Raw genomic sequence first — 24,277 nt, 5'->3', positions numbered from 1 at the left:
CTGCCATGCTCTTGGGCCTTGGAGCCTTGAGGCCTCATGCTCTCTGCGGCAGGTGGGGATTCTTTTTTTTTTTTTTTTAAAGATTTATTTATTTATTTCACAGACAGAGATCACAAGTAGGCAGAGAGGCAGGCAGAGACAGAGAAAGGGGGAAGCAGGCTCCCCACCGAGCAGAGAGCCCGATGTGGGGCTCAATCCAAGACCCTGGGATCATGACCTGAGCCGAAGGCAGAGGCTTTAACCCACTGAGCCACCCAGGCACCCCCAGGTGGGGGATTCTTATTCTGGCACTTCCTTATGATATGCTTAGGGACCCAGGGCTCTTGCTGTTGTTCCATAGGAATTCCTGTGTCCTCTGGATGGACACGAAGCACCTGGGAAGCTCTCGTGTCCCCACGGGAGACACCCTGGGCATGAGTCAATGAGGCCTTATGAGTCAAATGAGCTGAGGCAGGGGGCAGGCCAGTGTATTGGGCTTGGGCCTGGCTCTGCTCCCTGTCCTCCAGCATAAGCTTTAACTCATACAGTTGTTGTTCTTTGAGATTCAGTGATTTAGGATCTTGCGGAACTGGTATGCTTGGTGGGATGGTGGTTTTGACTTGATGCTCGTTCCCCTTTATAATTTGGGAGCTAACTGGCTTGTTGGTTGTCAAGATGCTAGGTTGTGATTGATGTGTATGAAATTCCTTGGTCCTGAATATCGTTCTGGACTCTTCATCTTTATGCCCTGTTGCCCTCCTCTGCTACTGTTGGAATTTGCATTCTTATCCTTTGGCTCATTGCCTTGCCGGCGGCTTTGGGGGCCATCTGTTGGCTATGGTGACATGTTTGACAGGTTTAAGAGTCCGTCTGCCATGCTTAGTTTTTGGAACATCCTCTACAAGCTGATGGTTGATATTAGAGGATGATTGCCTCGGAATTCTCTGCTCTTCCTTGCCCACGGTTGAGGTGGCAGGGTGAGGATGATCCAGAATGGGGGCTGAATTTGCCGTTCCTGCTTTGTCTGCATGGAGAGATTTCAAGCTTTCTCTAAGGGGGTTGAAGGCCCCAGGTTTAGAATTTGCCGCAGGAATCAGTTTGGTGGAGCAGGGAGGGCTACAAGGGGATGTGGCCTTTCTTGATTTAAAGATCTCTATGGATTCAAGGACCCTGGAGGGAAGGCCCCATAGCATCCTCCAACGAAACCTTTTAATATGGGCTTCCAGCATCTGTTGTACACGAGGTTCAACAAAGGGAAGCTCCTTGCAGGTATTCAGGGAGTAGTCCTCCACCTCTGATGGTGGCAAACGTCTTTGTTTTATTTCAGTCTGGGATTTCTCAGAAGGAAGTGATGTCTGCTTCATTGTATGCCATGAATGATGCACAGTCCCAGGGACATGACCCTCACTGATTTCCTCAGACTTTTTGCGCAAATGTGTTTTCAGGACATTTTCCAGTTGTCTCGGACCTGCAGTCTCCACGGACCCCGTGGAGCTGTTCTCTGATGGGCTCCTAAGTTCTTTCTCAGAATCATGCCCCATATCGTTATCTGAAGAGCTCTCTAGGTCACTCAACAGATGATCTTTTGGGCCATTCTCTGGGTTGTGTTCCTGACCCTTCTTCAGGTTGTCATTGTCCTTGTCCAGTTCACCGTCCTCTAGCTGAAGCATTTCTGAGTCCTTGTCATTGACGCTTTCAGTGTCATTCGATTTGCTCAGACTCTTAGGGATCCATGAGTGTCCACGAAAGCGCTGCGACTCAGGTAGCTGTGGAAGAGTACTCAGATGGCTCATCAGTGCAAGAGACTCATAGATCCTGCGGGGAATGCCCCACCGGTGTTGGATGAGCCTCTTTCGAAGGTGACTCTCTAGTTTTCTCCGAAGCTCTTCATTCAGAGGAAACTGTCCAGCGGGGACAGAGATTACAACTTGGGCCTCAGTGGCCTTGTGGCTGAGAGAAGGGTTAGGAGCTGAAGGACAGTAGTCCTCCTGGGATCTTTGGACTACAGGGGGTAAACCCCACACACGTGTCTGTACCTTCTGCAACACGTTCCATTCCAGATGTTGCATTTCTGTTGGCGTGAGATTCTCCAATTCATTCCGAGGTCTGTGAAAACACACTCCACAGATCTTGATGTCGGGTAGAGGACCAGATGGCAGGATTGGGAGTGGGGATGGAAGGTGGGCCTGGGGCTGGACACGAGGGCTAGGTAGGGGCTGGGCTTGAGGAAGGAGTTGAGGCGGGCTCTCAGGCAAGGATGGAGGAAGTGGATGGGGAACTACTGGGGATTCCTGCTCTGGGGAGGCATTCGAGATGTGATCTGAGGCATCAGCAGCAGGGAAGGACGACTCCCTAGGTGGAGTTTGGAGACCCCAGAAGAGCTGGATGGGGGTTTGCTGTAAATGGCCCTCCTCCAAGGTTGTAGGATATGGGCACTGCTGATGCATATGCAGCTCCTTTGATTGGTCTTTGCTGCTCCAGAAAGGAAGGGAGGATGCCAAGTCATGGGCATCAACAATTGTTTGTTTTGCAAAAGAACCCTTTGATTCCTTCCACAGGAGGAAGTCACTTCTCTTTTGCATTTGTTTCTCTAGAAGTGCCAGGGCATCAGGGCTGAGAAGTGAGAGGTTACCAGGCTCTACAAGGTTGGCTGCAGGGCTTCCCCTGGAAGAAGCCTCTGAAGAATGGAGGGCCAGAACCTCTTGATGGAAATCACGTGGAGCCAGGGTTGAAGGGAAGAAGCCTTTGGCATGAGTTTGCCACCAAGGGAGGTCTAAAATTGACAAGCTGGAGGGGTCAATGCCTAGGATTGTTGGGACATAAGAAGACAACCCACCAGAGCTATCTGGGGGCGAGCTCTGCGGAACAGGTTTCCTTGAGATGGAAATCGGTGTAGATTGAGGCGCAGTTAAATCGCAGCCTGGCGGTGGTGAAGCAGACCGGGTTGGTGGTGCGTGATGACGAGCAAAGGTCTCAGTGGGATTCACCTTCTGAGACAACTCCGGTAATGGGCTGACATCTTGGGAAAGGGTAGGGTCCAGAGAGAAGGTGGTACTTAGAGACACTGTCTCTGTCCGGACACTACGGCCCACTGTATGGGCATGATGAGGTTGGACAGGAGGAAAGGCAAGGGGCTGGGGTGGGACGTGGTCCCTTGGGAATTTGGAATCCAAGGGAGGAAAGGGCTTTGGTGGCAAAGAGTCACCCGGTGGCGAGGGTGGAAAAAAGTCTGCCACAGGGATCACTGGGTTAGGTGAGAAGATGGAGGCAGGTGGTGGGGAAGGCTTCGGTAGAGGAGCTGATATTAGGTCTCCTGGAGGGACTGCCGAGAAGTCAGGGGAGAGAGTGAATGACGAAGAAGTCACAGGAGCTGTGGAAGCCAAGGGAGTCGAATCTTCCAGGGCCTGCAGGAACAGCAGCTGATTGATCTCAGCAGTTGTGCTATTACACACCTCACAGGAGGGGTCTGGACATAACAGCTGGCGAAAGTGGATGGTATCATGATGCCGGCTGAGGGGGCTGCAGGAGACAGGAGGTACAAAGCTGCAGCCAGGACCAGAACCAGGGGAGGAGGACATGCAGGCCTGACAAGGGAGGGGCCACCTGAAGCCTGCTGTCCTTTCACAGTGCCCCACCTTTATGACTTCACAGAGTACTCAGTGGCCTTCACCCCACTATCTGTTCCTATGGTAACCCCCTCCCATGGCTATGACAGACTGCAGTGAATCCTGCAATTGCATAAAATGTGCTCTAAGAGGCATCAGGATAGAAGCAGAGAGACTGGTCACCTTCTTAAAACAGAGATCAGCTTCCGGGTGTCATCCACTTCTCTTCGGTGCCATCTGTCGTCTGGGAAACCAGGAGAATGGGTTATGTAGTGAAAGTAGAAACATAGGCAATACTACAGGAGTCCCCTTATGGGACAGCCTTGGGCTCTTGGACTCTGAAAGCCCTAATAATCCATAGGTGAGGGCAAGTGGCCAATGATGTGAAACGGGTTAGTAATCTTGCTTCACGTATAAAGTATTTTCATGTAAATTATCCCATGTGATGATCAGACCACCTCTGTGAAGCAGAGGGGTCAGTGGTTACCTCAGGGAAGACTCCTGAGTATCCATGATGTCACAGAGCTTTCACAAAGTCAGGAGGCAGAAGTTCTGACTCTTGACATCTCACCCGGCCACCAACTGGGCAGCACTCATTGTCCAGATCCATCACTGCTTCATGCTCAGTAGTGGTCAGAGCAGGGAATCTGAGAAGGGTTTTGCACTCTGGCTGCATATCCATGAGCCTCTCCTCTGAGGCCTCTGTTTTCTGAGAGGGAATGTACCTAGTGGCTCGCATCCTCAGAGATCATGGACTGGGCCCTCATGGAGAGGACAGCAAGGATCAGACTTGGAGAGCTCAGGTGGAATAGGCAGAACCTTACCTTCCAGAGTCCCACCTTTCCTTCTCCTCTTGGCTCTGCCCTGATGCTAGAACAAAAATAAGAATGAGGGAGGCTGGAACCGATGTCTTACTCTTCTCTCAGAAATGGAGACACTCTTTATCCAAGAAGACTGGGACTTTAATTAACAGAACTCTGTGTTCCTTGCTTTTTTCAGTTTTTGAGGTGATAAAATATTTTCAATATTTGCTACTTTGAACAAGTCTGAGGACTTTGTCTGGGAGGTCCACACTTGGTATTCTCAGTCCGAAGTCCTTTGTTGAATGAGGACATAGAAAATGAAGCCTGATAGTCATGTCTGTGCTCCCTTAGGCAGGACCCTGTATCCTAGCTCATAGCTCAGACCCCACTCTCTTCTCAGAGGCTCAGCACTATCCTTATCAGCCCAGCATGAAGGAAGGCTTGATCGAGTGATGCTTGACCTGGGGAAGGGACTCATGATCAAGTGCTGGGAAACTTTGTTCTTTTACACAGACCCCATACTCTCAAAATAACCCAATCCATGACTATAGATTCCCTGTGTTTCGGATTTTACCCAAGACTCACCACCAAGCCCAGATAGATTGTGAGTTTCAAGTAGAAACCTTAGTTGGGGGAAATTGGAAGGGGAGGTGAACAATGAGAGACTATGGACTCTGAAAAACAATCTGAAGGGTTTGAAGAGGTGGGGGCGTGGGAGGTTGGGGGAACCAGGTGGTGGGTATTAGAGGGGGCACGGACTGCATGGAGCACTGGGTGTGGTACAAAAACAATGAATACTGTTATGCTGGAAATAAAAAAAAAAAGGGAAGTCTTTGTCAAAAAAAAAAAACACAAAAAACGATTCTTTCTCCTCTGAATTACCTTTCAATATTAATAAAAATATTAATTGACCATAAAAAAAAAAAAAAAAAAAAAACCTTAGTCCTTCCTTAACACTTCCCCTGCCAGGCCTCTTTCCCTACAGGAATGAATGTCTATTCTCTTAAAACGTCCCGTTTTAGGTGTTTCTCTGACTCTAAAAAAACTCGTTTTAAAATTTGGGATTGGGGGCACCTGGATAGCTCAGTTGGTTAAGTGTCTGCTTTGGGCTCAGGTCAGGATTCCAGGGTCTTGGAATCTAGCCCCACATTGCATTCCCTGCTTAGCTCTCCCCGTGCTCCCCCCACCTCTGCTCACTTGCTTTCTCTTAAATAAAATCTTAAAAATAGATTAATTTGGGATTAGAAATGGAAACTGTAATAATCAATGTTGAGCCCCCCCTCCCCCAAGGATTTCTTACCTTTTGGGTGGTTTTGGTTTTCCGAGTTGGAAATGGAATCCCCACCAGGTAGCACAGGAACAGAAGGAGCAATCCCAACCCACACAGGAAGGTGAAGTTGGGATCAGTCTCCAAGCACGTTGAGCCAAAGCTCAGACATGGCTTAGTATCGCTATTCAGAAATGGGAGAACACTCCAGTGTTTGAACTCCATTGTCTGAATCACAAGACAGCCTATACTGTGCACACGCTGAATATATATCCTCCCCAGGCTTACATCACAGAGCAGGGTCACAAAGAGTTTCTGAAGGTGGGGGAGGTGACAATTGAACAAGGTGTGTCCCCAGCCCCTCCGCCACTCACTAGCTCAGAAGACCCCTCCACTCCTCCTAGGTCCTTCAGGTTTGCCATCCTATTTTCCTACTCCTTTACATCGCTTATGAAATTTATGAAATTTTCTGTTTGTTCCATGTATAATGCATATATTACTTGGGTCCCCCTTTAATGTTTGAGACCTTGACTTGGGTCTTACTAGTTCCATGCCTTGAATGTCTGCAAGGCTACCTGGAATTTTTGCTTGTCCCCTGATACTTACACTCAGGATCCCATAGGTCCTCAGATATGCAATGTGTTTGCCAGGGACACCTGGATGGCTCCGTCAGTTAAGTAACTGCCCTCAGCTCAGGTCAGGATCTCAGGGTCCTGGGATCAAGCTCCACATCTGGCTCCTTGCTCCACGGGGAGCCTGCTTCCCCCACTCCCTCTGCCTGCAGCTCCCCTGCTTGTGTGCTCCCTGTCAAATAAATAAAACCTTTAAGAGAAAATGTTTGCCTTGTATGAACCCAGATAGAGACCGTAAAGTTCTTTCACACTTAGTTTTTTTCATGTTGCACAGCACATTTCAGTTTTTGTTTTATTCAGCCTTTAGTATCTTCAGTCGGAGAGGCTGACTCAATTAAAATCAATAATGTGTTACTTAATAATCCCAAAACTAAAACCAATAGAAAACAAATGTAAAGAATTAAACCTTCAAATGGTCTTGGGGGTAACCCTGTAGCACTCGTATTCCTAAAGTTAATGTAGTTAAACTGCATAAAAGGTTTGGGGACAAGCTCACACACACACACACACACACACACACACACCCTTTGACAAAACAATCCAGTAGAGTTCTCTCTACTGTTTTCTCCTTTTATTTCATCCTTTCATAAAATATTGACCCCAGTTGTTCCTACTCTACCTAAAATACTGTGTTCTGTACCTCAATACCCTAATAGGTGTACAAATCCCTTCTCAGTGAGTTGCAGCCCTGTAACAAATGCCATAGACCAGGTGGTTTAAACCACACACATATAGTTTTCATAGTTCTGGACGATGAGAATTCCAAGATCAAGGCACGGCAGCTTCCGTGTCTGTTGAGACCTTCCTCCTGGTTCACAGGCAGGTTCATCTTCTCCCTGCAACCTGATGTGGCAGAACAGTGGGTGAGAGGCTTATGGGGTCTCTTTTCTAAGGATAGTAAACTCATTCATGACGGCCCCACCCTCAGGACCTAATCACCTCCTAAAGTCCCCATCTCCTAATACCATCACATTAGGATTAGGGTTTCAACATGTGAATTTGGGGAGGAGCACAAACATACAGTTCCTAAACTCCCCAAAGGCTGGGATAGGTTACAGGCTGCTAAGTAAGCTATTGATCCCCTCCTCTGGTGGCAGGGTGGGACCCAGGAGTGTCACAGCCTTCCTGCAGAATGTAGTCTGGAAGAGCCTTACCTGATTGCCTTTGTGGGCCATGTATATACTTTCCTAGGAGTGTCTTGCCAGGAAGAGTGGTTGAGAAGCTCCACCCTATATTATCATCCCCACATATGTTTGAAAATCAACTCCCTGCGACAGTTTTTCCAGGTTCCTTTTTCTCAGGTTTAAATAATCCCGGTATTTCTCTCCACTCTTCCTCCATCTTTTCTAAACACTTTCCTCTTCATGACAGCTGTCCTCTGAACTGCCTCCTAACTTCTCATGTCTTCCTTAAACTGGGATGCCCTTTATTTGATACCGCTGGCCTAGCATTATTAACTTGGTTATCTGTGAAAGGGTAGGACAGCCTTCACCCTGGCCCAGCAGAGTCTCCTTTCAGCTCTGCAGGAACAGGTCGCCTGCCTGGAAGATCAGACCTGCCAAGAGGCACCGCTTCTTCCTCATCCTGATATGCATTCTCAGCCACATTTTCATTTAATAAACAGTTACTTCTGGAAGCCACGAGACACAAACACCTGTTAAGTCCTGGTCCCTGTCCTTAAGGACCTCATGGTGCTGTTCTAGGGAAAAGCCCTGTGCAGGGTGAGAGTCACGCATGACACAGGACAGGTATCCTGCCGCATTTGTGAACTGCCAGGTGATCTCTGGAACAGAGGAACAAAGTGACAGGTACGATCGGTCACAAATGCTCACACACACCCTATGCTCCTTAGAAAGGCCACTCTGCATGTCTAATCTCTGCAATTATCTGATACAAATTATTGACTCTTTGAGAAGATAGTTGAAGAACGGCTTTTCTCTTTTAAAAGGGCATATGTGGGCCAGATATCCTTATGTACATTTACGTGCCTTGGGTTAGAACTTTTCTCAGAACCCGGTAGAAGTGCCTTCAAAATTTAAAGGAACAAGACCTGAAAGGCATGTCTATACTCTCACCAAAAATAACCTCCACTGAGGTTCAGTAGGGGAGGTTCCCAGCACTTCTCCTCCTACACTAACAGCAAGTGTAAATGATTTGCTACTTTTTCAAGAAGTTTACTGGGAGCCACCTCACAATCACCCCATGATGTAAGCAGCTCAGGTATTACTGGGTCTCTATTATGAAAGAACAAAACGGAAGCTCGGAGAGGGTAAGTGACTTCTCTACATCACTCAGCTGTAACTCATAGAGCCCTGACGATGAAATCCCCAAGGTTCTCAACACCTCTATTTTAGATAATAAGTGATATCCTAAAAAGCCGTCTTCGTCCTAAAATTAAAGCAGCCATGTGGCTGAGAGTATCCACTTTGTCTATACAATGCTGGCAAGTTTTTTGGTTTTTTGAATGACACCTATGTTTATTTCTTCCAAGAAAAGTATTTTTCCCACATGCCTTCTACCTTTTCACCAAAATACCTTATTGTCATCTCTACCAATTTTAACCGATAATGTCATTTTTTTTATGGTTATATGTATTTATTTCTTCTCCGCACGCTACCTAGTCATTTAATAGTTGGAACTCTTACAGCTTCATTATTTAGATTATAAACTGTTGAAATTAAGCCCTGTATTATTTCCTTACTTGACTCGCCTACATTCCCTTGCTGATGAATCTGTCTTGGCCCTAGACACCCAACCCTTTCCTTGCCATTTGAAGAGGGTTTGCCTGTAATGACAGTTCCTTTTTTTCCCCTCCTTTATCCTGCATCCACAGCTTCACCATTGTCTCTCCCAAAGGAAGGTACACATCTAGCCCGCCCCACTTCACATACCCTCCCTTGACTGCAGGACGTACGTATGCCTGTTAAGAAAAATCCCTCCACATATCTTTGAGTTTCTGGAATTGTTTTTAAACAGAAAGTGTGGTCTTAACTGTCCCTAAGACCCCTAGGACTCACAACTATAAAAACGTCCTTTAAAGTCTGAACAAGGTAAGTTCCAGCCCCCAAAATTTCCAGATGAGAAGGGGTTAAAAATATGGCACAATGAATTTATTTTTCAAACCTGGCCTTGTTCTAAAAGAGGCTGAGAAATTGACCCAGATTAAAGGAAGCTAAAGATACACAGCAACTGGATGTAGTATGTCATCCTAAACTAAATCCTGTAAAGAGATTTACACACACACACACACACACACGCGCGCGCATACAGGACATTACTTGATAAATTGATCAAAATGGAATGTGAGTGGGAGATTAGTTAAAATGTTATGTCCATATGACATTTACCAAAGGAGATAACTGTGGTGTCAGAGAATATTCTTTTTCTTAAGAAATACAGAATGAAATATTCAGGGAGAAAGTGCACGATGCATGAAATGTGTTCTCAAATATCCAAGAATGTATGCATAGTTCTCACAGGCACCTATATGTCTCCCTATATAGAGAGAAGGGGGAGGAGGAAAGGTGAGAGATATTGTAAACAGGTCAAAGTCATAATAGGAACATCTGGATAAAGGGTATATGGCTTTATCATCTGTGGCTTTACCATCTATGCAACTTTTCCACAACTTTAATTTCAAATACATTTTAAAACCAACCTTTGAGATTTCTGACTTTGATTCCAGAAGCTAGTGCCTCCACCATACACCGACTCCAGATGTGTGCAATGCCAACTTTAAAACAGCTGTCTCACGTTCTGTCCTATGCAAGAAACCTGGGATCCTCTCTGCACATTGGAAATATGCTAACATTTCAACAAGGTTTTACAGAACTGGCAAAAAGCTCCCCCATTCAAAAAATTTTTTTAGAAATTATATGCAATATAAAACAAACAACAAAGAACAAAAGTTCTACATGTTTACTGACACAGAACCCTTAATTTCATTTTTCTCTGGTGCCACCAGGTTGGTCTTCTCCTGGGTTTTGCAGTGTCATTGATTTGCCAGCACTTTGTTTGCTCTGCTAGTCAGTTTCCACTCCTCCACCAGATTTCCATCTTCCAAAAATGTGTTGACAGCTTTTGTTCATTATGCTCCCCTTCTTGTCATCCTTAAGCACTTATTTTTAAATCCTTTACTTGTTTTAACAGCTCTATTGAAATGCAATTCACATACCATACAATCTACCCATTTCACGTGTATAATTCCTTGATTTTCAGTAGAGGCATTACCACAGTCAATTTTAAAACGTTGTCATGACTTAAGAGAAACAAATCCACAAACTTTTGCTCTCATTCTCCTTTCTCTCCTCCCTCGAGCTCTAAGACGAATCTATTTTCTGTTTTGTAGATTTCACTATTCTGGACACTTCATGTGAATGGAGTCATATGTGGCCATGAGTGACTGGGTTCTTTCATTTAACATGTTTTCAAGGTTCATCCCTGTTGTGGCATGGGTTGGTCTTTTTTATTCCACAAAATACTATATCATAGGAATATGTTATATTTAATTTACCCATTTCTCAGTTGATGGATGTTTGAATTGTTTCCGTCTTTTGGCCTCATAAATAAGGTAGGTATAAACATTTGTTTACAAGTTTTTGTGTAGACCTGTGTTTTCATTTCTGGGGAGTATATACCAAGAAGTGGAACTGCTGGGTCATATGTTAACTCTATGGTTAACTTTTTGATCAACTGCCACACTATTTCCAAATTAGCTGTACCATTTTTCATTCCCACCAACAGTGCATGGGGGTTCTAATTTCTCCACATTCCCACCAACATTTGTATTCTTTTTGATTTTAGCCATCGTTGTAGGTGTGAAGTTTTGGTCAATATTGATTTTGATTTGCATTTTCCTGATGGTTAATGATATTGAGCGGTTTTCATCTAATCTTTTACTTTTAATGGCATTTTGGGAAAGAGGGGAGTGTTTGATCTACTCCATTATAGGTGAAACACAGTAGTTTATTTGAAAAGTAAGAGGACATATTTTCCTTCTAAATATTTGAAAACACACAATGTCAGGTCTTTAACAACATAATATGGTGTTCTTCTATACTTTTTGCATATTACAGTTACTGAGTGATTCAGGGACAGTGAAATTCTGCCCTGAGTTTGCTCTGTAAGATGACTTCTTGTGTGGGGTTGTGGAATTCACTCAAATGGTTCCTCAGGGTGGACTATAAGGCAGAGAAGAACTGATTGCCAACAGCCTCTAAAGGCCCGTGCCTTTGTGACACCACGGCTGCATACACCTGTTGTGAGTAAGTGTGTAGCACAGGTGATAAATATCAAAGAAATGTGAGAGCTTTGACATGCACACATAGCCTATGTCTCAGAGATGGATGGCAAGATGTGTTAAAGGGGCTTTTGCACTTGAATCCCAGTGTATCACACCCGCCCAATGATAATTGTACAAGTTGGGTGGCGGATATGTGGGAAGTTATATTGTTATATGTGCTCTTGGACATGCTTCTGTAGTAAAAACCATTAAAAAAAAGATGTAGTCAAACCATAAAAAAAAGATGTTGGGTGCCTCATAAGGACAGGGAGGAGGGGTCAGGAGGAGACCGGCAAGGATGGATCAGTCCATCAAGACTAGAAGTTAACTCTCTCTCAATAAAGACATCTCAGAAAGTATATTTCCTTTGAGATTGGGAAGGAAACCTCTCTCCATATAAGAGGTAGGAAGAGGAAAAGGAAGAATGGGAAGATTTTTTGGGAAGGATTTGGGTTTGTTTTGTTTTGTTTTGTTTTGTGAGAGGCTCGATCACTGCTTTCTTGCTCCTCTGTGAGCTGTGGTCCAGCATATCTGCTGGGCAAGTGAAGATGGCCTACGTTTGAGGAAAGTAAAGGATATTTGAAATTGATCTGAGGGCCACCTGGGTGTCTCCGTCAGTTAAGAATCTGCCTTCAGTTCAGGTGATGACCCTGGTGTCCTGGGATTGAGTCCTGCTCCCTGCTTGGCAGGAAGCCTGCTTCTCCCTCTCCCTCTGCCATTCCCTCTGATTGTGCTCCTGCTCTCTGTCACATAAGATTTAATATAAAATAAATTAGATCTGAGTACACTGAGCAGAGAATGTACTACGGAAATAGTGACTTAACTCCATTTATTTATTTGGATAAGTACTTGTGGAGTGAATGAATGATTTCCAGGTAGTGCTGGGGCTGAATTTCATGTGGCATCAGTAGACTCAGGTGTGAGTAGACTCAGTTTTGACCTGGGAGATTTAATGCAACAATAGTCAGTTACATACAGAAAGGCATTTCTAAAAAAGGCAGAGAGACAAGATTTTGCCAGACAGGAAGGACTGAAGGGGATTAGATGGGGTCATCCACCTGTACTAGAGCCTGTTTTGTTTTGTTTTGTTAATTGAAGAATGGCTGATGCAAGATCACATTAGTGTCAGGTATACCACTCTATGCTGTGCTGTGCTCACCACAACTGCAGCTAGCACATGTCACCAGATAATGCTGTTCCAGTCCCATGGACTCTATCTCCTATGCTGCACTGGTGCTTTTTACATGTTGGTTACCCAACAAGCCATCAGTTCTACCTTGGAGAGTGAGGAAAGGAAGAACAAGGCCTTGCTGGATAGGCAAGAAGTGGAAAGTTATGATGTGGAGTAGAAAAATTCACAGGGACATATAAACTGGAAGGACAGGGGCATGAGGCAAAGGGACAGAATGTCAGACTATAGTATTCCCGATGGCAGAAGCATTCCCGGTAATAAGTTCTACAGGGTAGCATGAAGTGCACTATACTGGCCCTAATGGACTCTAAAATGAGATGATGTTGGAACCGGCAGGCTGGGTTACTGGCTGGTCTTCCCGCAGAGATGTTAGAACCTGGAGCGGGACAGGGTCCTGAGAAGGGGTGATTAGGCATTAAATTTTTTTCTACCAGCAAGGTCCCTCTTTCACCTTTTCATTTCTTCAAAGATGTCTTACCCTGGAAGGTGGTAGCTGCTTTGTCAACATTCCTACAACTAACAGCTAAGTGATGCTTTTGTTCTGCAAAAAACATCATCAGTTCAGTCCAGCAGCCTGAAGAAACACCCAGGGAGGGAAGCACTTCTGGTGGTAACCTCAATGTCAAGTTTAACGTGACTCACAGGACGGATTCTTCAGCATCATCTAGGGTATTCTTTGATGCTACCCCAAGCAGACCAAGATCAACCCAAACAACACCCCGCCCCCGAAAAACATTCCCATTCAGAGTTCATCCACCTGTGGGATCCTCTGATCACTGACTTCTAAATAATGATTAAGCTACTGTAACACAATAACAGTGAAGAAACAACAGGGGCTTAATCATTATTTTCTGAAAACTATACCAGTCTTTGATCCTCCTCAGATAGAGAAGACATGCTGTAAACGGTATAAAACATTCAATGAGGAGAGAGCTGTGAGCTGCTATACATTTTCAGTAAGGCTAAGCCATGGGACAGGAGAGAGAGCCCGTCTCCTCAAACTTCATCAGAGAGGGAATGGGCTTTTGGGGACACATGATACATATTTCCCAAGAGGTCCTGGAGATTGGTCACCTTTTAGAAGCCAAAGGAAGCAAACAGTAACAGCTGAACTGATTTACCCAAAACCCATGCTCCCAAGACAGTACACAGAACAGACATCACTTTATTACAGAAATATTTATTCCTCACAAGGGATTGTTTGGGGGTAGGAAATGCCCCCCAAAACCCTCTCATTGGAAATTCTGGAGAAGTTTTCTGTCTAAATAGTAGAGACACAAATCTGCACACAGTGCCTTCAGGAGTCGTGAGAGTGGCCGGAGGCCACTGGGCAGCCTGATGCCCACAGGTGGCCTTTGAGTGGGGCACAGGCTCCCTGAGGGGCATGGAGAGGGGATACTTCTGATGCGGAATCTGGTCCTTAAATGCCACAACTTTCTGGAGCTGTCTGTCCTCGTTTCTGAGCTGTCTGTTACTTCCAGGAAGGCCTTGGCCAGCAAAGGCAGCTTCTTGCTGGCAGGACCTGGTATTTGTCTCCTTACAGGCGGGAACCCTGTAGTTGAAAGGATACCCTGGGACAGGCTGTGCCTGGGCCTGCACTTGTGATTTCTGCTGAGTTTTCCCAAACTTGGTTGGGGAAGGAATGGGCTGCTGAGGGCAGGTGCTGCCTATTGCATGCCCGATGCCCCATTCTCTCTTGGAACTTCCCAACAGCTGTCATGATTTTCTGAGCTTCGGGCATCCCGGTAAAGGCAGCTCTACCATTAAGTAGGCCTCTGCTTTCCACAGATGATAGGGGACTGGGCTTCTGGGAGTTTTCTTGCCTTGTGCAAAAAACCCTTCATTTTTTTACTGAAAAGGCTTTCAGAAGGAGGCTGACCCTTCTGTGAAAGGCTTTCAGGAGGCAGCTGACCCTTCTGTGATAGGATCTGGGAAGGCTGGCTTCCCAGCTTTACCTTTAATACCACGTCCTGAGTAGGGAACGTCTTATTCAATGCCACATCTTTAGTAGGGAACCTGTCTGTTCTCGGTTGGGATGTTCCCAGTCCTGCATCCCCTCTGCCATGCTCTTGGGCCTTGGAGCCTTGAGGCCTCATGCTCTCTGCGGCAGGTGGGGATTCTTTTTTTTTTTTTTTTTAAAGATTTATTTATTTATTTCACAGACAGAGATCACAAGTAGGCAGAGAGGCAGGCAGAGACAGAGAAAGGGGGAAGCAGGCTCCCCACCGAGCAGAGAGCCCGATGTGGGGCTCAATCCAAGACCCTGGGATCATGACCTGAGCCGAAGGCAGAGGCTTTAACCCACTGAGCCACCCAGGCACCCCCAGGTGGGGGATTCTTATTCTGGCACTTCCTTATGATATGCTTAGGGACCCAGGGCTCTTGCTGTTGTTCCATAGGAATTCCTGTGTCCTCTGGATGGACACGAAGCACCTGGGAAGCTCTCGTGTCCCCACGGGAGACACCCTGGGCATGAGTCAATGAGGCCTTATGAGTCAAATGAGCTGAGGCAGGGGGCAGGCCAGTGTATTGGGCTTGGGCCTGGCTCTGCTCCCTGTCCTCCAGCATAAGCTTTAACTCATACAGTTGTTGTTCTTTGAGATTCAGTGATTTAGGATCTTGCGGAACTGGTATGCTTGGTGGGATGGTGGTTTTGACTTGATGCTCGTTCCCCTTTATAATTTGGGAGCTAACTGGCTTGTTGGTTGTCAAGATGCTAGGTTGTGATTGATGTGTATGAAATTCCTTGGTCCTGAATATCGTTCTGGACTCTTCATCTTTATGCCCTGTTGCCCTCCTCTGCTACTGTTGGAATTTGCATTCTTATCCTTTGGCTCATTGCCTTGCCGGCGGCTTTGGGGGCCATCTGTTGGCTATGGTGACATGTTTGACAGGTTTAAGAGTCCGTCTGCCATGCTTAGTTTTTGGAACATCCTCTACAAGCTGATGGTTGATATTAGAGGATGATTGCCTCGGAATTCTCTGCTCTTCCTTGCCCACGGTTGAGGTGGCAGGGTGAGGATGATCCAGAATGGGGGCTGAATTTGCCGTTCCTGCTTTGTCTGCATGGAGAGATTTCAAGCTTTCTCTAAGGGGGTTGAAGGCCCCAGGTTTAGAATTTGCCGCAGGAATCAGTTTGGTGGAGCAGGGAGGGCTACAAGGGGATGTGGCCTTTCTTGATTTAAAGATCTCTATGGATTCAAGGACCCTGGAGGGAAGGCCCCATAGCATCCTCCAACGAAACCTTTTAATATGGGCTTCCAGCATCTGTTGTACACGAGGTTCAACAAAGGGAAGCTCCTTGCAGGTATTCAGGGAGTAGTCCTCCACCTCTGATGGTGGCAAACGTCTTTGTTTTATTTCAGTCTGGGATTTCTCAGAAGGAAGTGATGTCTGCTTCATTGTATGCCATGAATGATGCACAGTCCCAGGGACATGACCCTCACTGATTTCCTCAGACTTTTTGCGCAAATGTGTTTTCAGGACATTTTCCAGTTGTCTCGGACCTGCAGTCTCCACGGACCCCGTGGAGCTGTTCTCTGATGGGCTCCTAAGTTCTTTCTCAGAATCATGCCCCATATCGTTATCTGAAGAGCTCTCTAGGTCACTCAACAGATGATCTTTTGGGCCATTCTCTGGGTTGTGTTCCTGACCCTTCTTCAGGTTGTCATTGTCCTTGTCCAGTTCACCGTCCTCTAGCTGAAGCATTTCTGAGTCCTTGTCATTGACGCTTTCAGTGTCATTCGATTTGCTCAGACTCTTAGGGATCCATGAGTGTCCACGAAAGCGCTGCGACTCAGGTAGCTGTGGAAGAGTACTCAGATGGCTCATCAGTGCAAGAGACTCATAGATCCTGCGGGGAATGCCCCACCGGTGTTGGATGAGCCTCTTTCGAAGGTGACTCTCTAGTTTTCTCCGAAGCTCTTCATTCAGAGGAAACTGTCCAGCGGGGACAGAGATTACAACTTGGGCCTCAGTGGCCTTGTGGCTGAGAGAAGGGTTAGGAGCTGAAGGACAGTAGTCCTCCTGGGATCTTTGGACTACAGGGGGTAAACCCCACACACGTGTCTGTACCTTCTGCAACACGTTCCATTCCAGATGTTGCATTTCTGTTGGCGTGAGATTCTCCAATTCATTCCGAGGTCTGTGAAAACACACTCCACAGATCTTGATGTCGGGTAGAGGACCAGATGGCAGGATTGGGAGTGGGGATGGAAGGTGGGCCTGGGGCTGGACACGAGGGCTAGGTAGGGGCTGGGCTTGAGGAAGGAGTTGAGGCGGGCTCTCAGGCAAGGATGGAGGAAGTGGATGGGGAACTACTGGGGATTCCTGCTCTGGGGAGGCATTCGAGATGTGATCTGAGGCATCAGCAGCAGGGAAGGACGACTCCCTAGGTGGAGTTTGGAGACCCCAGAAGAGCTGGATGGGGGTTTGCTGTAAATGGCCCTCCTCCAAGGTTGTAGGATATGGGCACTGCTGATGCATATGCAGCTCCTTTGATTGGTCTTTGCTGCTCCAGAAAGGAAGGGAGGATGCCAAGTCATGGGCATCAACAATTGTTTGTTTTGCAAAAGAACCCTTTGATTCCTTCCACAGGAGGAAGTCACTTCTCTTTTGCATTTGTTTCTCTAGAAGTGCCAGGGCATCAGGGCTGAGAAGTGAGAGGTTACCAGGCTCTACAAGGTTGGCTGCAGGGCTTCCCCTGGAAGAAGCCTCTGAAGAATGGAGGGCCAGAACCTCTTGATGGAAATCACGTGGAGCCAGGGTTGAAGGGAAGAAGCCTTTGGCATGAGTTTGCCACCAAGGGAGGTCTAAAATTGACAAGCTGGAGGGGTCAATGCCTAGGATTGTTGGGACATAAGAAGACAACCCACCAGAGCTATCTGGGGGCGAGCTCTGCGGAACAGGTTTCCTTGAGATGGAAATCGGTGTAGATTGAGGCGCAGTTAAATCGCAGCCTGGCGGTGGTGAAGCAGACCGGGTTGGTGGTGCGTGATGACGAGCAAAGGTCTCAGTGGGATTCACCTTCTGAGACAACTCCGGTAATGGGCTGACATCTTGGGAAAGGGTAGGGTCCAGAGAGAAGGTGGTACTTAGAGACACTGTCTCTGTCCGGACACTACGGCCCACTGTATGGGCATGATGAGGTTGGACAGGAGGAAAGGCAAGGGGCTGGGGTGGGACGTGGTCCCTTGGGAATTTGGAATCCAAGGGAGGAAAGGGCTTTGGTGGCAAAGAGTCACCCGGTGGCGAGGGTGGAAAAAAGTCTGCCACAGGGATCACTGGGTTAGGTGAGAAGATGGAGGCAGGTGGTGGGGAAGGCTTCGGTAGAGGAGCTGATATTAGGTCTCCTGGAGGGACTGCCGAGAAGTCAGGGGAGAGAGTGAATGACGAAGAAGTCACAGGAGCTGTGGAAGCCAAGGGAGTCGAATCTTCCAGGGCCTGCAGGAACAGCAGCTGATTGATCTCAGCAGTTGTGCTATTACACACCTCACAGGAGGGGTCTGGACATAACAGCTGGCGAAAGTGGATGGTATCATGATGCCGGCTGAGGGGGCTGCAGGAGACAGGAGGTACAAAGCTGCAGCCAGGACCAGAACCAGGGGAGGAGGACATGCAGGCCTGACAAGGGAGGGGCCACCTGAAGCCTGCTGTCCTTTCACAGTGCCCCACCTTTATGACTTCACAGAGTACTCAGTGGCCTTCACCCCACTATCTGTTCCTATGGTAACCCCCTCCCATGGCTATGACAGACTGCAGTGAATCCTGCAATTGCATAAAATGTGCTCTAAGAGGCATCAGGATAGAAGCAGAGAGACTGGTCACCTTCTTAAAACAGAGATCAGCTTCCGGGTGTCATCCACTTCTCTTCGGTGCCATCTGTCGTCTGGGAAACCAGGAGAATGGGTTATGTAGTGAAAGTAGAAACATAGGCAATACTACAGGAGTCCCCTTATGGGACAGCCTTGGGCTCTTGGACTCTGAAAGCCCTAATAATCCATAGGTGAGGGCAAGTGGCCAATGATGTGAAACGGGTTAGTAATCTTGCTTCACGTATAAAGTATTTTCATGTAAATTATCCCATGTGATGATCAGACCACCTCTGTGAAGCAGAGGGGTCAGTGGTTACCTCAGGGAAGACTCCTGAGTATCCATGATGTCACAGAGCTTTCACAAAGTCAGGAGGCAGAAGTTCTGACTCTTGACATCTCACCCGGCCACCAACTGGGCAGCACTCATTGTCCAGATCCATCACTGCTTCATGCTCAGTAGTGGTCAGAGCAGGGAATCTGAGAAGGGTTTTGCACTCTGGCTGCATATCCATGAGCCTCTCCTCTGAGGCCTCTGTTTTCTGAGAGGGAATGTACCTAGTGGCTCGCATCCTCAGAGATCATGGACTGGGCCCTCATGGAGAGGACAGCAAGGATCAGACTTGGAGAGCTCAGGTGGAATAGGCAGAACCTTACCTTCCAGAGTCCCACCTTTCCTTCTCCTCTTGGCTCTGCCCTGATGCTAGAACAAAAATAAGAATGAGGGAGGCTGGAACCGATGTCTTACTCTTCTCTCAGAAATGGAGACACTCTTTATCCAAGAAGACTGGGACTTTAATTAACAGAACTCTGTGTTCCTTGCTTTTTTCAGTTTTTGAGGTGATAAAATATTTTCAATATTTGCTACTTTGAACAAGTCTGAGGACTTTGTCTGGGAGGTCCACACTTGGTATTCTCAGTCCGAAGTCCTTTGTTGAATGAGGACATAGAAAATGAAGCCTGATAGTCATGTCTGTGCTCCCTTAGGCAGGACCCTGTATCCTAGCTCATAGCTCAGACCCCACTCTCTTCTCAGAGGCTCAGCACTATCCTTATCAGCCCAGCATGAAGGAAGGCTTGATCGAGTGATGCTTGACCTGGGGAAGGGACTCATGATCAAGTGCTGGGAAACTTTGTTCTTTTACACAGACCCCATACTCTCAAAATAACCCAATCCATGACTATAGATTCCCTGTGTTTCGGATTTTACCCAAGACTCACCACCAAGCCCAGATAGATTGTGAGTTTCAAGTAGAAACCTTAGTTGGGGGAAATTGGAAGGGGAGGTGAACAATGAGAGACTATGGACTCTGAAAAACAATCTGAAGGGTTTGAAGAGGTGGGGGCGTGGGAGGTTGGGGGAACCAGGTGGTGGGTATTAGAGGGGGCACGGACTGCATGGAGCACTGGGTGTGGTACAAAAACAATGAATACTGTTATGCTGGAAATAAAAAAAAAAGGGAAGTCTTTGTCAAAAAAAAAAAAACACAAAAAACGATTCTTTCTCCTCTGAATTACCTTTCAATATTAATAAAAATATTAATTGACCATAAAAAAAAAAAAAAAAAAACCTTAGTCCTTCCTTAACACTTCCCCTGCCAGGCCTCTTTCCCTACAGGAATGAATGTCTATTCTCTTAAAACGTCCCGTTTTAGGTGTTTCTCTGACTCTAAAAAAACTCGTTTTAAAATTTGGGATTGGGGGCACCTGGATAGCTCAGTTGGTTAAGTGTCTGCTTTGGGCTCAGGTCAGGATTCCAGGGTCTTGGAATCTAGCCCCACATTGCATTCCCTGCTTAGCTCTCCCCGTGCTCCCCCCACCTCTGCTCACTTGCTTTCTCTTAAATAAAATCTTAAAAATAGATTAATTTGGGATTAGAAATGGAAACTGTAATAATCAATGTTGAGCCCCCCCTCCCCCAAGGATTTCTTACCTTTTGGGTGGTTTTGGTTTTCCGAGTTGGAAATGGAATCCCCACCAGGTAGCACAGGAACAGAAGGAGCAATCCCAACCCACACAGGAAGGTGAAGTTGGGATCAGTCTCCAAGCACGTTGAGCCAAAGCTCAGACATGGCTTAGTATCGCTATTCAGAAATGGGAGAACACTCCAGTGTTTGAACTCCATTGTCTGAATCACAAGACAGCCTATACTGTGCACACGCTGAATATATATCCTCCCCAGGCTTACATCACAGAGCAGGGTCACAAAGAGTTTCTGAAGGTGGGGGAGGTGACAATTGAACAAGGTGTGTCCCCAGCCCCTCCGCCACTCACTAGCTCAGAAGACCCCTCCACTCCTCCTAGGTCCTTCAGGTTTGCCATCCTATTTTCCTACTCCTTTACATCGCTTATGAAATTTATGAAATTTTCTGTTTGTTCCATGTATAATGCATATATTACTTGGGTCCCCCTTTAATGTTTGAGACCTTGACTTGGGTCTTACTAGTTCCATGCCTTGAATGTCTGCAAGGCTACCTGGAATTTTTGCTTGTCCCCTGATACTTACACTCAGGATCCCATAGGTCCTCAGATATGCAATGTGTTTGCCAGGGACACCTGGATGGCTCCGTCAGTTAAGTAACTGCCCTCAGCTCAGGTCAGGATCTCAGGGTCCTGGGATCAAGCTCCACATCTGGCTCCTTGCTCCACGGGGAGCCTGCTTCCCCCACTCCCTCTGCCTGCAGCTCCCCTGCTTGTGTGCTCCCTGTCAAATAAATAAAACCTTTAAGAGAAAATGTTTGCCTTGTATGAACCCAGATAGAGACCGTAAAGTTCTTTCACACTTAGTTTTTTTCATGTTGCACAGCACATTTCAGTTTTTGTTTTATTCAGCCTTTAGTATCTTCAGTCGGAGAGGCTGACTCAATTAAAATCAATAATGTGTTACTTAATAATCCCAAAACTAAAACCAATAGAAAACAAATGTAAAGAATTAAACCTTCAAATGGTCTTGGGGGTAACCCTGTAGCACTCGTATTCCTAAAGTTAATGTAGTTAAACTGCATAAAAGGTTTGGGGACAAGCTCACACACACACACACACACACACACACACACACCCTTTGACAAAACAATCCAGTAGAGTTCTCTCTACTGTTTTCTCCTTTTATTTCATCCTTTCATAAAATATTGACCCCAGTTGTTCCTACTCTACCTAAAATACTGTGTTCTGTACCTCAATACCCTAATAGGTGTACAAATCCCTTCTCAGTGAGTTGCAGCCCTGTAACAAATGCCATAGACCAGGTGGTTTAAACCACACACATATAGTTTTCATAGTTCTGGACGATGAGAATTCCAAGATCAAGGCACGGCAGCTTCCGTGTCTGTTGAGACCTTCCTCCTGGTTCACAGGCAGGTTCATCTTCTCCCTGCAACCTGATGTGGCAGAACGGTGGGTGAGAGGCTTATGGGGTCTCTTTTCTAAGGATAGTAAACTCATTCATGACGGCCCCACCCTCAGGACCTAATCACCTCCTAAAGTCCCCATCTCCTAATACCATCACATTAGGATTAGGGTTTCAACATGTGAATTTGGGGAGGAGCACAAACATACAGTTCCTAAACTCCCCAAAGGCTGGGATAGGTTACAGGCTGCTAAGTAAGCTATTGATCCCCTCCTCTGGTGGCAGGGTGGGACCCAGGAGTGTCACAGCCTTCCTGCAGAATGTAGTCTGGAAGAGCCTTACCTGATTGCCTTTGTGGGCCATGTATATACTTTCCTAGGAGTGTCTTGCCAGGAAGAGTGGTTGAGAAGCTCCACCCTATATTATCATCCCCACATATGTTTGAAAATCAACTCCCTGCGACAGTTTTTCCAGGTTCCTTTTTCTCAGGTTTAAATAATCCCGGTATTTCTCTCCACTCTTCCTCCATCTTTTCTAAACACTTTCCTCTTCATGACAGCTGTCCTCTGAACTGCCTCCTAACTTCTCATGTCTTCCTTAAACTGGGATGCCCTTTATTTGATACCGCTGGCCTAGCATTATTAACTTGGTTATCTGTGAAAGGGTAGGACAGCCTTCACCCTGGCCCAGCAGAGTCTCCTTTCAGCTCTGCAGGAACAGGTCGCCTGCCTGGAAGATCAGACCTGCCAAGAGGCACCGCTTCTTCCTCATCCTGATATGCATTCTCAGCCACATTTTCATTTAATAAACAGTTACTTCTGGAAGCCACGAGACACAAACACCTGTTAAGTCCTGGTCCCTGTCCTTAAGGACCTCATGGTGCTGTTCTAGGGAAAAGCCCTGTGCAGGGTGAGAGTCACGCATGACACAGGACAGGTATCCTGCCGCATTTGTGAACTGCCAGGTGATCTCTGGAACAGAGGAACAAAGTGACAGGTACGATCGGTCACAAATGCTCACACACACCCTATGCTCCTTAGAAAGGCCACTCTGCATGTCTAATCTCTGCAATTATCTGATACAAATTATTGACTCTTTGAGAAGATAGTTGAAGAACGGCTTTTCTCTTTTAAAAGGGCATATGTGGGCCAGATATCCTTATGTACATTTACGTGCCTTGGGTTAGAACTTTTCTCAGAACCCGGTAGAAGTGCCTTCAAAATTTAAAGGAACAAGACCTGAAAGGCATGTCTATACTCTCACCAAAAATAACCTCCACTGAGGTTCAGTAGGGGAGGTTCCCAGCACTTCTCCTCCTACACTAACAGCAAGTGTAAATGATTTGCTACTTTTTCAAGAAGTTTACTGGGAGCCACCTCACAATCACCCCATGATGTAAGCAGCTCAGGTATTACTGGGTCTCTATTATGAAAGAACAAAACGGAAGCTCGGAGAGGGTAAGTGACTTCTCTACATCACTCAGCTGTAACTCATAGAGCCCTGACGATGAAATCCCCAAGGTTCTCAACACCTCTATTTTAGATAATAAGTGATATCCTAAAAAGCCGTCTTCGTCCTAAAATTAAAGCAGCCATGTGGCTGAGAGTATCCACTTTGTCTATACAATGCTGGCAAGTTTTTTGGTTTTTTGAATGACACCTATGTTTATTTCTTCCAAGAAAAGTATTTTTCCCACATGCCTTCTACCTTTTCACCAAAATACCTTATTGTCATCTCTACCAATTTTAACCGATAATGTCATTTTTTTTATGGTTATATGTATTTATTTCTTCTCCGCACGCTACCTAGTCATTTAATAGTTGGAACTCTTACAGCTTCATTATTTAGATTATAAACTGTTGAAATTAAGCCCTGTATTATTTCCTTACTTGACTCGCCTACATTCCCTTGCTGATGAATCTGTCTTGGCCCTAGACACCCAACCCTTTCCTTGCCATTTGAAGAGGGTTTGCCTGTAATGACAGTTCCTTTTTTTCCCCTCCTTTATCCTGCATCCACAGCTTCACCATTGTCTCTCCCAAAGGAAGGTACACATCTAGCCCGCCCCACTTCACATACCCTCCCTTGACTGCAGGACGTACGTATGCCTGTTAAGAAAAATCCCTCCACATATCTTTGAGTTTCTGGAATTGTTTTTAAACAGAAAGTGTGGTCTTAACTGTCCCTAAGACCCCTAGGACTCACAACTATAAAAACGTCCTTTAAAGTCTGAACAAGGTAAGTTCCAGCCCCCAAAATTTCCAGATGAGAAGGGGTTAAAAATATGGCACAATGAATTTATTTTTCAAACCTGGCCTTGTTCTAAAAGAGGCTGAGAAATTGACCCAGATTAAAGGAAGCT

At 46.2% G+C, this 24,277-nt stretch overlaps 3 protein-coding genes across 3 annotated transcripts in view; all 3 read right to left on the bottom strand.

Moving 5' to 3' along the window:
• Positions 1–273: 273 nt before the first annotated feature.
• On the bottom strand, positions 274–4,323 carry LOC125101580 (spermatogenesis-associated protein 31D1-like). Its single transcript, XM_047731982.1, has 3 exons — positions 4,156–4,323; positions 3,768–3,880; positions 274–3,498 (listed from the first exon to the last, which is right to left on the bottom strand). Exons 1-3 carry the CDS (start codon positions 4,321–4,323, stop codon positions 777–779), a joined length of 3,003 nt encoding a protein of 1,000 aa, XP_047587938.1. The 3' UTR covers positions 274–776.
• A 10,768-nt stretch (positions 4,324–15,091) lies between these two features.
• LOC125101579 (spermatogenesis-associated protein 31D1-like) lies at positions 15,092–19,141 on the bottom strand. The gene is made up of 3 exons (XM_047731981.1): positions 18,974–19,141; positions 18,586–18,698; positions 15,092–18,316 (listed from the first exon to the last, which is right to left on the bottom strand). The coding sequence occupies exons 1-3, from the start codon at positions 19,139–19,141 to the stop codon at positions 15,595–15,597; spliced, it is 3,003 nt and encodes a 1,000-aa protein (XP_047587937.1). The 3' UTR covers positions 15,092–15,594.
• LOC125101578 (uncharacterized) overlaps positions 18,995–24,277 on the bottom strand; it is a 179,719-nt gene continuing 174,436 nt past the window's right edge. The window contains exons 4-5 of the mRNA XM_047731980.1: positions 20,503–20,653; positions 18,995–19,272 (exon numbers count right to left, since the gene is read on the bottom strand). Of these exons, the coding sequence (XP_047587936.1) occupies positions 19,144–19,272; positions 20,503–20,653 (280 nt within the window). The 3' untranslated portion in view covers positions 18,995–19,143. The remainder of the gene's footprint in view (positions 19,273–20,502; positions 20,654–24,277) is intronic.

The sequence above is a fragment of the Lutra lutra genome, chromosome 6, assembly GCF_902655055.1.
Source record: "Lutra lutra chromosome 6, mLutLut1.2, whole genome shotgun sequence".
Lineage (NCBI taxonomy): Eukaryota > Metazoa > Chordata > Mammalia > Carnivora > Mustelidae > Lutra > Lutra lutra.
Note: the sequence above shows the minus strand (reverse complement) of the source record. Positions and strands in the feature narration are given on the sequence as shown.